At 47.5% G+C, this 12849-nt stretch overlaps 1 protein-coding gene across 2 annotated transcripts in view; it reads left to right on the top strand.

Annotated features, from left to right (window-relative positions):
- ABTB3 (ankyrin repeat and BTB domain containing 3) overlaps nt 1–12849 on the top strand; it is a 319066-nt gene that overhangs the window by 238776 nt on the left and 67441 nt on the right. For both annotated transcript variants that reach the window (XM_079938119.1, XM_079938120.1), the window contains exon 4: nt 8243–8395. In XM_079938119.1, coding sequence (XP_079794245.1) covers nt 8243–8395 — 153 coding nt within the window. The remainder of the gene's footprint in view (nt 1–8242; nt 8396–12849) is intronic.

The raw sequence follows: 12849 nt of genomic DNA, 5'->3' as shown, positions 1-12849 counted from the left end.
CAGGCTGTCTGCAGGAACCACCCCTCAGGCAAGCCCACCATACTTTGCACAGTTGGGCTGTCACTATAGTAACCAGCCATGGCCACCTCTGACTTCTGCCATCATCTTCCTAGCTTTGGTATCACAACTACAGTGAGATTACAGTGAATATTGCTATAGAAACCAGCACTGGATATTGTCTACTATCAATGCTGCTGCTCGTCCTTCACTCCCTGTTTCTCTGAAATTATGAGCCTCCCAAACCACAGTCAAATATCTAAATTCCTCTCCAGCCAAAGAAAGACTTAACAAATAACAAACATGAAAAGTCGGGGCCACACAATTTATAAAGGAAAGGCAGAGCAACTGCAGAGATTTGCTTTGATTTGAAAAGAGAAGACGCAAGCGTTGCTCTGTGTAGCAAGGCCTTTTCTTCCATCTGGCAGAGAGAAGGTTGACTGATGCTAAAAACAACGTTGGTGATGATGATGACGACAGCTACCGCTTATGAGCACTTTCCTGGTACCGGGCACCAGGCTACATGGACCTCATCCCATCCAGTTCTTACAATAACCCTCTGTGTTAGTTTCCCATGGCTGCTGTAAAAAACTGCCACAGGGACTTCCCTGGCGGTCCAGCGGTTAAGACTTCACCTTCTAATGCAGAGGGTGCGGGTTCAATCCCTGGTCGGGGAGCTAAGATCCCACGTGCCTTGTGGCCAAAAAACCAAAACATAAAACAGAAGCAATATGGTAACAAATTCAATAAAGACTTAAAAAATTTTTTTTTAAATTTTTAATTAAAAAGAAAAAATCTGCCACAAACGTGCAGGCTCAAAACAACACAAACTGATGATCTTACGGTCTGGGGGGGTCACAAGTATGAAATCAGTTTCACTAGGCTAAAGTTAAAGTGTCGGCAGGGCTGGTTCCTTCTGGAGGCTCCGGGGGAGAATCTACTTCCTTGCCTTTTCCAGCGTCTGGAGGCCACCTGTGTGCCGTGGCTCCTGGCCCGTTTCCTGCATTAGTCCAACTTGCTTCTGTTGTCACATCTACTCCCTCCTTTGACCTTCTTGCCTCCCTCTTCTAACTTGGCTTGTGATTTCATTTGGGGCCCACCTGGATAATTCAAGATGGTCTTCCCTACTCAAAATCCTTAACATAATCACATGTGCAAACTCTGTTTCATCAGATAACATTGACAGGTTCTGGGGATTAGGATGTGGACATTTTGGGGGGCCCTTACACACCCTCTGACATAGGTACTGTGTCAGCCACACCCTCTGACATAGGTACTGTTATTATCCCCATTTTCCCGGTGAGAGAAGTGAGGCATGACCATCGGAATACAGTCATCCTCCATATCCGTGGGGTCCACGTCCACAGTTGGTTGATTCTGCAGATGCAGAACCTGTGAATACAGAGCACCAACTGTACCATGCCATTTTATATAAGGGACTTGAGCATTTTGGTACCTGTGGAGGTCCTGGAACCAATTCCCCATGGATACCAAGGGACAACTGTCCTTTGTTCAAGGTCACACAGCTTGAAGGTGGAGCTGGAATCCAGCTCTTGGTCAGCCTGTCTCCAAAGCCCAAACTTCTGACTTCCGCATGGGACAGCTTTCAAATGGCTTTAACTTATCCACTATTGTTCCTAGGAAATGAATAGAAAACCATCACACTGTAAAGAGTGTGAGCTTCCAATAGAAGCTCCTCTACCACAGACTAAAACCTCAAGGGCAGGGCAAAATGTAAGTCAAGCCACAGGCATATTAGTCTGCTGGGGCTTCCATAATAAAAAAGGCGGCTTGTACAAAAGAAATTTATTTTCTCACAGTGCTGGAGGCTGGAAGTCCAAGATCCAAGTGTCAGCGAGTTTGGTGTTTTCTGAGGCCTCTCTCCTTGGCTTACAGACTGCTGCCCTCTTGCTGCATCTTTTACATGGCTGCCCCTCTGTGTCTCTTTTTGTCCCAGTCTCCCTTCTTATAAGGACACCAGTCACACTGAATTAGGGCCCACCCTAATGGCCTCATTTTAATACAGTTACATTCTGAGGTTCTGGGGGTTAGGGCTTCAACATATGAATTTGGGGTGGACACAGTTCAGCCCATATCAACAAGTAATGCTTGGACCTCAGGAACAAGGCAGTTTAGGCATCCGAGATGAATTCCAGAGCCCTGTGAATGCCCCCATTCCCAGCTTTAATACTTGATTCACATTCTCCACCCCCATGTCTCCAACCTCACCTGCAGCGACCCTGTCAATACCCTGGCTTAGTCTCCTGTGGCTGCTGTGACAAATGGCCACAGACTTGGTGGGTTAAAACAACACACATTTATTCTCGTACAGTTCTAGAGGTCAGTAGTCCAAAGTCAGTTTCACCAGGCCAAAATCAAGATGTCAGCAAGGCTGTTTTCTTCTGGAGGTTCTGAGGGAAGAATCCATTTCCTCATCTTTTCCAGCTTCTAAATCTGCATCCCTTGCATTCCTTGGCTTGTGGCCCCTTCTTTCATCTTCAACCCAGCAGCAGAGCATCTTGCTTCCATATCACCTGTGTTGAATCTCCTTCTGTTTCCCTCTTATAAGGACCCTTGTGATTGCATTTAGGGCCTACCTGGATAATCCAGGCTAATCTTCTCAAGATCCTTAGCTGGGCCACATCTGCAGACTTTCTTTTGCTATCAGTATTCATAGGGAATTGACCGGATATCTTTGGGGGCCATTATCCAGCCAACCACAGTGATCGTTCCTCACACATGTCCTGGCTGCCCCATCTGTCCTGGAGGACATGATGTGTGTGAAAGGCCTTGGTTGAGCTGTAAAGGTCTTTTCTGCCTCAGGGCCTTTGCACAGTCTGTTGCTGCCACCTAGAACATCCATCTTTATACACACACATTCACGTATGGCCAATTCCTTCACATATTCAAGGTTTTGTCACCTCCTCAGAGAGGCCTTCCCACCAACCTATGTCAACCCTGTTTATTCTCTATCCCAGCACCCTGGCACTGATCACAGTTTGTAATTGCTTTATTACTTGTTAGTTTATGGGTTTCTTATCTGTCTCCCTGTTAGACTGTTAGCTCTATGAGAACATGGATGCATCCTGTTCTCCACTCCATCTCCAGCTCCTGGAAGCATACCTGCAGTGTGGGTGCTCCCTAAAGGATTGTTGGATGAAAAAATGCTATTAATAGATGACATTTTATCAGTTACACACCCATGGCCAGGTTTGAGTTTTATCCTTGAAGGTTCTTCCTCTGAGTATGCCTGTAGCTCAATATTCCCCAGATCCAACCATGACCTCTTTTTGGAAGGGTCCTATTTTCTAATCTCTCCAAAGCTTTCTGTGCCCATTGCTAGGACCTTCATGTGCTTCCTCCCATCTTTCCTGATCTGCACACTAGACTCACCCTAAGTCCCCAGGCAGCTGACTATTTTGATAGAATCAAAGAATTTCAGAGTAGGAAGGAATCAAACAGACCCAGGGTTGGCCAACTGTGACCCACCATCTGATTTCGTGAATAAAGTTTTCTTGGAACACAGCCAGCTCTGTCATGTATGTATTGTCTGTGGTTGCTTACTCACTGCAGTGGCAGAGTTGAGTAGTTGCAACAGAAATTGTATGGCCCATAAACCCTATTTACCACCTGGCCCTTTACAGAAAAGGTTTGCCAACCCCTGAAATAGACCCTCAGATCCAAACCCACCCACTTTACAGATGAAGACACTGAGAGCCAGAACTTGACAGACCAGAACCAGCGTCCTGCTGTGAGCTCTTGGCAGATTCAGGACTAGAATTCAGTTCCTCAGAATCCTGAACAAACCAGGCTCTCCCACATACCCCACCATCCTCTTTAGCACCCAGCCCCTCCCCCGCAAGACTCCCTTTCCACTCTGGGTGGTCACCCTCATCACCAGCTCTGTCTTCAGCATTTTAGAAAGGCCCCGCCCATGTATGTCCTTCTTGAATCTGGGCCCAACAACCTTCCTGAGCTGACTTGTTCTCTTGACCCTGCAAGAAACCCATCTAGGCTTTCTTTTCCCTTCTAGAACCTCTGGTCCCACTCCTACAAACCTTCTCTTCAAAAGCCTTAGCGACAATTTTTTTTTAGGGTTTACTTCTTTTTAATTTCTTATTGAAATATAGTTGATTTACAATGCTGTGCCAGTCCCAGGCTCACAGCCAAGTAATTCTTTTTCAGATTCCCTCCCTACTATAGGCTACTACAAGATATTGAGTAGAGGTCCCTGTGCTATACAGTAGGACCTTGTTGGTTATCTGTTTTATATATAGTAGTGTGTAATTTTAATCCTAAACCCCTGATTTATCCCTTCCCCCCTTTCCCCTTTGGTAATCATAAGTTTGTTTGCTATGTCTGTTAGTCTATTTCTGTTTTGTAATAAGTTCGTTTGTATCTTTTTTTAGGTTTCACATATGAGTGATATCATGTGATGTTTGTCTTTGTCTGACTTATTTCATTCAGTATGATAATCTCTAGGTCCATCCATGTTGCTGCAAATTGCAATATTTCATTCTTTCTATGGCTGAGTAGTATTCCATTGTGCATATGTACCACATCTTCTTTATCCATTCATCTGTCAACGGACATTTAGCTTGTTTTCATGTCTTGACTATCATAAATAGTGCTGCTGTGAACATTGGGGTGCATGTATCTTTTCGAATTATAGTTTTCTCCAGATATATGCCCAGGAATGGGATCGCTGTATCATACGGTAACTCTATTTTTAGTTTTTTAAGACCATAGCAACAATTTTAATGGCCACTGGCCTGTTGAATGGACCGTGTCTCTCCTCTGTTCACCTCAGGCCACCTGCTCAGGGGTTATTAAACCTGGCTTGCTCCCAAATTTCCAGAGGAGCTTATTTAGAATACAGATGCCCAGGCCCCATCCCAGACCTGTTGAACCAAAACTCTGGGGGTCAAATTGAGGCCTTGGCAATTTTCACACACACACACCCCCTTCCTAACCTCCCCCAACCCTTGACCCTGCAAGATTCTGAGGTTGAATCTACTTCACTAAGCCATGAGCTTCTTGGGCTTCCTCTAGGTTTTAGTTACTACAGACAACTTCAGAACAAAGTCCGTAGCCAGTGGAACATTGTTGTCTTAATAAATATATCAGGAGAATACAGTATTCTCCACCCTCTCCTTAACTCAAGACCCTAGCATTCTTTCCCATCTCCAACTCCTCCAAAAGAAACATCACAAATAACACTATTTTTCTTTCCTTCTGAGTAGCCAAGATAAGAAGATTTTTAGATGAGTTGCTGGCAAAGAATTCATGAGCTTATGAACTATTGAGGTCAGAGTGACAAAAAGAAGGCAATGATGAAAGGGAAAAATAGGTACATAGAAAATTCCAGAAGAGGCCGGAATCCTGGGATTCAAGGTTTCTTACTCTGGTGCTCGCCGGCTGTCTTGGTAAAGGTGTTATTTTGAAGGCACTAGAGCCTCTTTTTCTCCTCTTTGGTATTCATCAGAAGTTGGCTGTGTGCCCTGGGCCTCAGCATCTAACATGAAAGGCAACCGCTGAAGGGCAGTCTGTGCTAGAGACGCAGCGCCCCCAGGGACCGGGAGTTGTGGGCTATGCTTTGGGGGGCACTGAGCAAAGGAAAGGCAGACCAGGGCTTGGGGGTGCTGCCTCTGAAAATACAACCCAGAGGGGCATTCTCTGAGTACCCAGGGCTGGTTTTAGCAGCAATGGAGACATGGTGACCAAAATAAGTCCTGCTCACCTGAGACCGTAGAATCCAATTCAATTTCAAGTCAGTGTGTTTATTGAGCTCCTGATTAGGTTTAGGTGATGGAGAGACTGAGAGAATGAGGACGACAGCCTAAGCAGCAGGCTGATCTGGGCAGAAATTCCCGGGGAGCCTGCCCCACAGGTCCATGGGTCCAGAAGCTTGATTTTATCTGTTTCACCCAGTAAGGAATTGATAAATCCTAGTCCATTTCATGAACACATTATTTATTAAGCGCTCACAGTCTGCCAGGCTTTGCCCTGGGAGTAGGGATGGGGCTGGATCGGTGAACCCAGCAGTTCCAGGTCCCTGCCCCATGGAGCTTACATTGTAACGTGGAATCTGCAAGGCTGATGGGTAAGGCCACTGGGGTGAGGGCTACCATGGGAGGGGTCCATGCTGGGAGGAGTCCTCAGGAGAAATGTTTAGGGAGAGGTGGGATTCGAACTGTGGTTTGAAGGTTAAGTGGGGTGTGGCTTTTTAAAGGGCTGGAGGCCTTACAGACAGGGGATTGAGCTGCATGAGCAGGAATGAAAATGGCATGCCATCAAAGGTTCAAGACGAGATCGGCTTCCCCTGGTGCTGGGAAGGAAGTTGGACAAGAGAACGTGGATGGGAACCACATGGGGTTATAACACATAGGCTATGTAGTCAAATGTCTTGGGTCTGACTCCCAGCTCTCGTACTTGCTAACCTTGTGATCCAGGGCATTTTACTTAACCTCAATAAACTTCATTCTCCTGATCTAGAAAATGGATAACTAGCTTGTAGGTTGGTCCTAAGCATTTAGATGAGATCATGAATGGGATTAACTGAGATGAATGTAAAAGCTGTTTAATCTTAACATTGGATAAATAGGTTGCTTTCTAAGAAAACTGGAACCTGCCACCAAAACTGGGGGGGAAGCTCGTGACATCTACATACTGTGAGGGGGTTGCTGCCTTGGGTAAATAAACCCTTTATTTACCAACCTTTTCTCCCTCCCGTGGCAGCCATGCTGGACTGAATAGCACCACCGGGGCTAGGGTGAGGCAAGAGGGCTGCTAGAACATATTTACTTGATCTGACCCTCTTAAATTTTGCACCCAGGCGCCCCATGTGCCTCACCCTGGTCATAACCACGTTGAATGGTAGGACACCTGTTTGATCTACACCATGCGTTTCTCAAAGTGTGGCCCTTGGTCTACCTAAATCAATATCATATGGGCTGCTTATTAAAATTATATTCGTGGACCCTATGCAATCAGCATCACTGGAGATAAGGCCAGGGAATCTGCATCCCCCTCCACACACACACACTCACACACACACACTCACACATTCACTCACACACACAGACACTCAAAATCAGGTGATTCTCAGGCCCTATACCATACCTTAGAGCAGAAGTTCTTCGAGTTTGCCCCTCCAGCCCGGCAGCATCAGCATGGCCCCAGAACTCATTAGAAGGGCAGATTCTTGGCCACCTCCCCTGATCTACTGAATCAGACCCTCTGGGGGTGGAGCCCAGCAATCTGCATTTTAACAAGCCCTCCGGAGAATTCTGATGTGCGTTAAGGTCACCTGGGGGATGTTTTTAAACACTACCAATGTCCAGCCCAATCCTAGATAAATTAAATCAGAATTCCTGGGATAGGACTCAGGTATCAGTATTTTCCAAAAGCTCCCCTGCCCTCAATCCTAATGTGAGGATGGAGTTTATGATAATCACCGGAAGAAATAAGAAGATGGCACAAATGTATTACACTTCGAAAGTTATAGTTCAGCCTTAAGCATTATCTCGTGAATTCTGGCGGCGAGTTGCACCACTGCTGTGATCCCTTGAGCCCCGTGGGAGCAGGAGACTTCCCAAAGCTTCAGCGGTGTGGCCGAGGCCCCAAAGTGCCGCCCCTTCCTCCCCCGCACTTTGCTGGTAGTTCTGGGCTGCCCCGTCTCTCCGGGAAGGCTCCTCTGTTTCCAGAGGCTAAAGCCTGCTGGCGGCTTGGTGCTTGGGCAGAGCTGAGGCCTGGGAGAGCTCCAGAATGATGACAGGGAGCAGCTAGGGGTGGGAAGAGAGAGTTGGAGGACGATTTACGATTGGCCTCACCATGGGGAGCCCCAAGTCCTAAAAACCCCAGGAGTTGATTGGATTTTATACTGAGCACCCGACTCTGTGCATGGTGCTTTAAGTGAGTCATCTCCTTCATGTTCACATGACCGCCGAGGAAGATTACACTCACAGAAGAGTCACATCGTGGCCTTTCAGTCACATTATCCCCGTTTTGCAGATGAGGAAACTGAGGCCCAAAGACTCAGGAGAGCCTGCCCCGAGATCACCAGTGCGGTCCGGATGTCTCCAAAGGTCCTCCCACTTTGAATTGAGAGACAGGGGCTCCAGGGAAAAGGGGGTGGGGATAGGGAAGTGGGGGGGGGGGTCGGCGATGAGCGGTGGGGTTGGGTCTGAGCCGGCAGCTCCCGCCGCGGCCCCCCTAACGCGTCTCGTTCCCTCCCCCGCCGCAGGCCCTTCCTCGTGCTGCCGCCACTGATGGAGTGGATCCGGGTGGCCGTGGCGCACGCCGGCCACCGCCGCAGCTTCTCCATGGACAGCGACGACGTCCGCCAGGCCGCCCGGCTGCTGCTGCCCGGCGTGGACTGCGAGCCGCGCCAGCTCAGGTAGGGCGGCGGGCGGGAGATCGGGGGCGGCGGGGCGCAGGGAGGGCGCCCTTCCCCACACACCCAGCCCGCGTCCGGGTGCAGGGAGAGCGGCCGCAGCCCGTGGGGCTCGGGGCTGGTTGCGCCTGGGGCTGTATGCGCCGGCAGCCTTGCCGTCGCTGAGATCGAGGCTTCGCTGGTTTAAAGGACAGACGCCGGCTTAACAATGACCAGGTTCCTCGAGTTGCAGGGATGGAGGAGGACAGGAGCAAGGCTCTGTGGGAAGGCTCCTGATTCTTCGATTGCAAGATATCGGTGTGCCTTGATTCGATTCATATTCTTTCTTTTCTATTCTCCTTCTTCCTCTCTCTCCCTCCCTCTCCCCCTCCCTCCCTCTCCTTCCCTCTCTCCTTCTCTCCATTAGAAGTAAATTATTGTCTTCCTGTAGTTTTCTAGCAAAACCTTGCAGAGTAGAATTTCTGGCTGGGTCAGAGCCCGCCTGTGCTTTTTCACTTGCACGGGGATGGAGCGACTCTCCCACCATCTCTCACGCCTGCATCCAGGTCTCTCCTGCATCAGGGCAGGAATTATTCACGGGCTGCTCAGAGACCCCCTGCAGGGGGGCTCACATTTATCCAAAGTGAAAGAAAGGAAACAACTCGCTCAGTTGAGTCAAAACCTGGTTCTAAACGCAGAAGATACAGACACACAGACATAGGTGTGTGTGCATATGTGGTGTACTTTCTTGACTCCCTGCACTGTTGTCCAGGTGGTCATTGTCACCATTTTCAAATCCCCATTGCCCACCAGATGAGACACTGTCCTTCCTCTAAAGTTCGTCTAGCCTGTGATGTGGCCAGGCTGCAGAGATGTCCACCCTTCCAGGATATGATTGGAGGTCTTCAAGGAAAGAGAGGGTTTGCAGTATGAAGTATAGCCCATTGAAGGCCCAGAGATGACCCGCAGCCCAGGAACATGCAGGGGCCTGATGGACGTCAGCAAGCATTTATTGAATGCTTACCATAAGCTGAGCACTGTTCTAAATGCTTTACACAGATTAATTAATATCGAATATTCTCCAGCCTGTATGAAGTGGGCATTATTATTATGCCCACTTTACAGATAAGGAAACTGAGGCACAGATAGGTTAAGTTACATGCCCAAGGTCACAGGACTTGTAAGTGGTGGAGCCAGGATATGAATTCAGGCAGCCCAGACCCCCAGGCCCCCATAGTTCTAACCACTGAGTTGTACTTTCTTCAGGTTTCTGTCTAGACAGAATCTGTCTGTGCCACCATCCCTTACATCTTGTCACCTAGAATAACAAGAGGTCTCAGGGAGAGAGACAAGGGAGCAGCCACTTATTGAGCACCTACTATGTGCCTGTTATTAACTGCAACAAGAGATTTGCATTCATTACTTGTCTCCTTTGAGCCCTGAAGCAGCCTCCTGAGGTTAGTATAAGCTTCCCATTTTAACAGATTGGGAAGCCGTTGCTGGGACAGCTTATAGGTGGAGATATCAGGGATGCGATCTTTGTAGCTCGTATTCCAAAACCCATCCTCTGCCCGCCAGATTCTCCTGCCTCCTGTTTCATGGGCATGGCTACGCTTCCTGCAGGCTCACTCCCACTGCCCGTGCTCACTGTCCCCAGCTCCGACCTGGGATGACCTTCAGACTCCAGCTCTCTTCCTTGCAGCAAACCTGAAACTGCTGGGTGGCAGGGAAAGTAAGATGCTTCCTTAACTCTTGCCGACAAAGCACTTCTTGTTTGTCATGCTCTCAGGAAACCCCACAGCCTAAAGGTTAGGAGTCTGGGCTCCAGAGTCCTGTTGCCTGGGTCCAAATCTCACCACCATGGCTAATTAGCTGTGCAACCTTGGGCAAGCTCGTTAACCTCTCTGGACCTTTTTCCCCACCCATACATGAACATAATAATAGCAGCTCCCTCGGAGATTGGTGCAAGCACAAAGCAGGGTCATGAACATGAAGGACCCACACAGACAATGCCTAAAAGGAAGTGAACATTACCCTAAACCTCTATTATCCCTGCAGTAATAATGCAGGCTCATACCTAGGTATTGCTTTATCTTTTCTTTTTAAATAAATTTATTTATTTGTTTATTTATTTATTTATGGCTGTGTTGGGTCTTCGTTGCTGCGCGGGCTTTCTCTAGTTGCGGTGAGCGGGGGCTACTCTTTGTTGTGGTGCGCAGGCTTCTCATTGCGGTGGCTTCTCCTGTTGCGGAGCACAGGTTCTAGGCACGTGGGCTTTAGTAGTTGTGGCACGTGGGCTCAGTAGTTGTGGTGCACGGACTTAGTTGCTCTGCGGCATGTGGGATCTTCCCTGACCAGAGATCGAACCCATGTCCCCTACACTGGCAGGGGGATTCTTAACCACTGCGCCACCAGGGGAGTCCCGGTATTGCTTTATCTTAACACTTTCTCATGTGAGCCTCAAAACAAACACTCTTGCTATCTGGGAAGGCAGTGCTTCCCCATTTTACAGAGGAAGAGATCAAGACCAACAAGATTAGGTAACTCTTCCAGCATCACACAGGTACTAAGTGACAGAGTTAGGAGCCGAATATCAAACCCAGACACCCAGAGATATAACCAACTTTTCTGGTCCTCACCCTAGACCTAGAGTCAGCCCTCTTGGTGGATGCTGATAACCTTCTTCCAGACGCTTCTATTTCATATGCTAATTCCATAGACTGAACAGGAGCTCCAAGGGCTGCTGTCATCTCTATGCTCTTTCCCCAACACAGAGCTTTTGCTACATGGTCTAGTGACCAGATATGTGCCGTTTGACAGTCACACCAAGGATTTCCATTTCAATGTCTGTCCAGTTTGAGGCGTCAGCTCTGCCATTCGGGATGTGATTGTGATCACCTGGCAGGCCAAGATGCACACAGTTAGAGCAGCGAAACAAAGGAAGTCAGTTCCACTTGAGTCTCTAGGCTATTTTTAGTGATTTACCTCGCAATTCTTGACTCTTTTGTCTCCAGGATGATGATTTGTGTGTACAAACTATACGAATTGATTGTTCCAGCCAAATTTTCATCATTTGGAAATCATATTCCAAGAGAAAACTAAAATATAGTGTTTCATTATAAATTTTCCTAAATCGTAAGTGTAAGACAAGTTCCATTAACTAGACCAAATTCAGTACGTGATACAATGAGCCAGTTTGTTTTTGTTTTTGTTTTTGTTTTTAAGAGTACCTATTTTTCAGTCTGGTCAACATACAGATACATCTATACATATATCTCCCAATCACATTTAGTGTGACGTGAAGTAGGAATTACTGTCTCCAGTTTTCAGGGGATGGGATCAAAGAAGTTTTGTTCATTCAGATAGCCAACAAATAAGTATTGGACGCCGACCTTGCACTAACAGTCTTCATGGTGTGCCATCCCCAACAATTCCGCAAGGCAGACTTTATTATCCCATTTTACAGATAGAAGCACTGAGGCTAGTTGCGGTTATGGGACTTGTCCAAGGTCACACAGCTACTGTGAGGCAGATGAGGTGTGGGATGGAGGACTTGGCAAGTGGACTTGTCTTTCTACCCTCTCAAGACATTCATCTTCAAAGTTGCCAGGCAGGCTCCTAGTTCTGATTCATTTGGAGCCAAACATACCTCTCTACGTAATCAGCCTTAGAAAAGTGTGGGTAGTTTGGTGTTCTAACGGATGCGGGAACTTGGGACGTGGTGTTGGCAGCTGGAGTGTCAGTGACTATTAGCACATGTAATTACCTACCAGCTGGCTGAGGCTTCCTCGTGGGGAGGCAGCCTGGACACCAGCCGGGACAGAGCAAGCAGAGTCCAGGAATTCCAGGTCTGACGCTCGTGCTACACTGGTTTTCACAGTGACCTTGGTCAGTCCTGTGGGAGCTCTGCTTTCGTCTTTATTCTGCTACAGCAAAGCCTCACCGTGGCTATTGGGTTTATACCAAAGGAACACCATTTAATGCAGCTGCAGATTGTAAGCTGACAGAGGTGACCCATTTATTCTTCCTTAATTAAAGTATCAGATCATTGAAACCTGGGAATTTGGGCCCTTTCTTTTCTTTTTCATGTCCTTCGGGAAGTGGGGGAGGAGGGAAGTGAGAATAAAGGGAAGAACAAATAATACATCCTGGAGCAGTTTGTACATTTTCTTATTAGGCTTTGTACATTTTCTTATTAATAACTGGTTTTGAAACATTTCAGAAATACAAAGAGTGAATACTGTTGTTTTCCCCATATTTTTAAGGGGCAGTTTTTCTGCTCCAGAGTGAGGCTGTGTTAAAATAACGATAGTAAGGGGTGTTCTCAAATCCTATCGGAGCTGATAAACGACACCTACCAACAAGAATTGGGGGTTGTTAGAACGAGGAACTCACTCCAGGAAATGGTTCATCTTTTTGCAAGCGTTTCTTAGATTCAAACCAGATTTGGAGCAGACCAGAATGGATGTTTGGGGTGA

This window comes from Stenella coeruleoalba (assembly GCF_951394435.1).
Source record: "Stenella coeruleoalba genome assembly, chromosome: 11".
NCBI lineage: Eukaryota > Metazoa > Chordata > Mammalia > Artiodactyla > Delphinidae > Stenella > Stenella coeruleoalba.
Note: the sequence above shows the minus strand (reverse complement) of the source record. Positions and strands in the feature narration are given on the sequence as shown.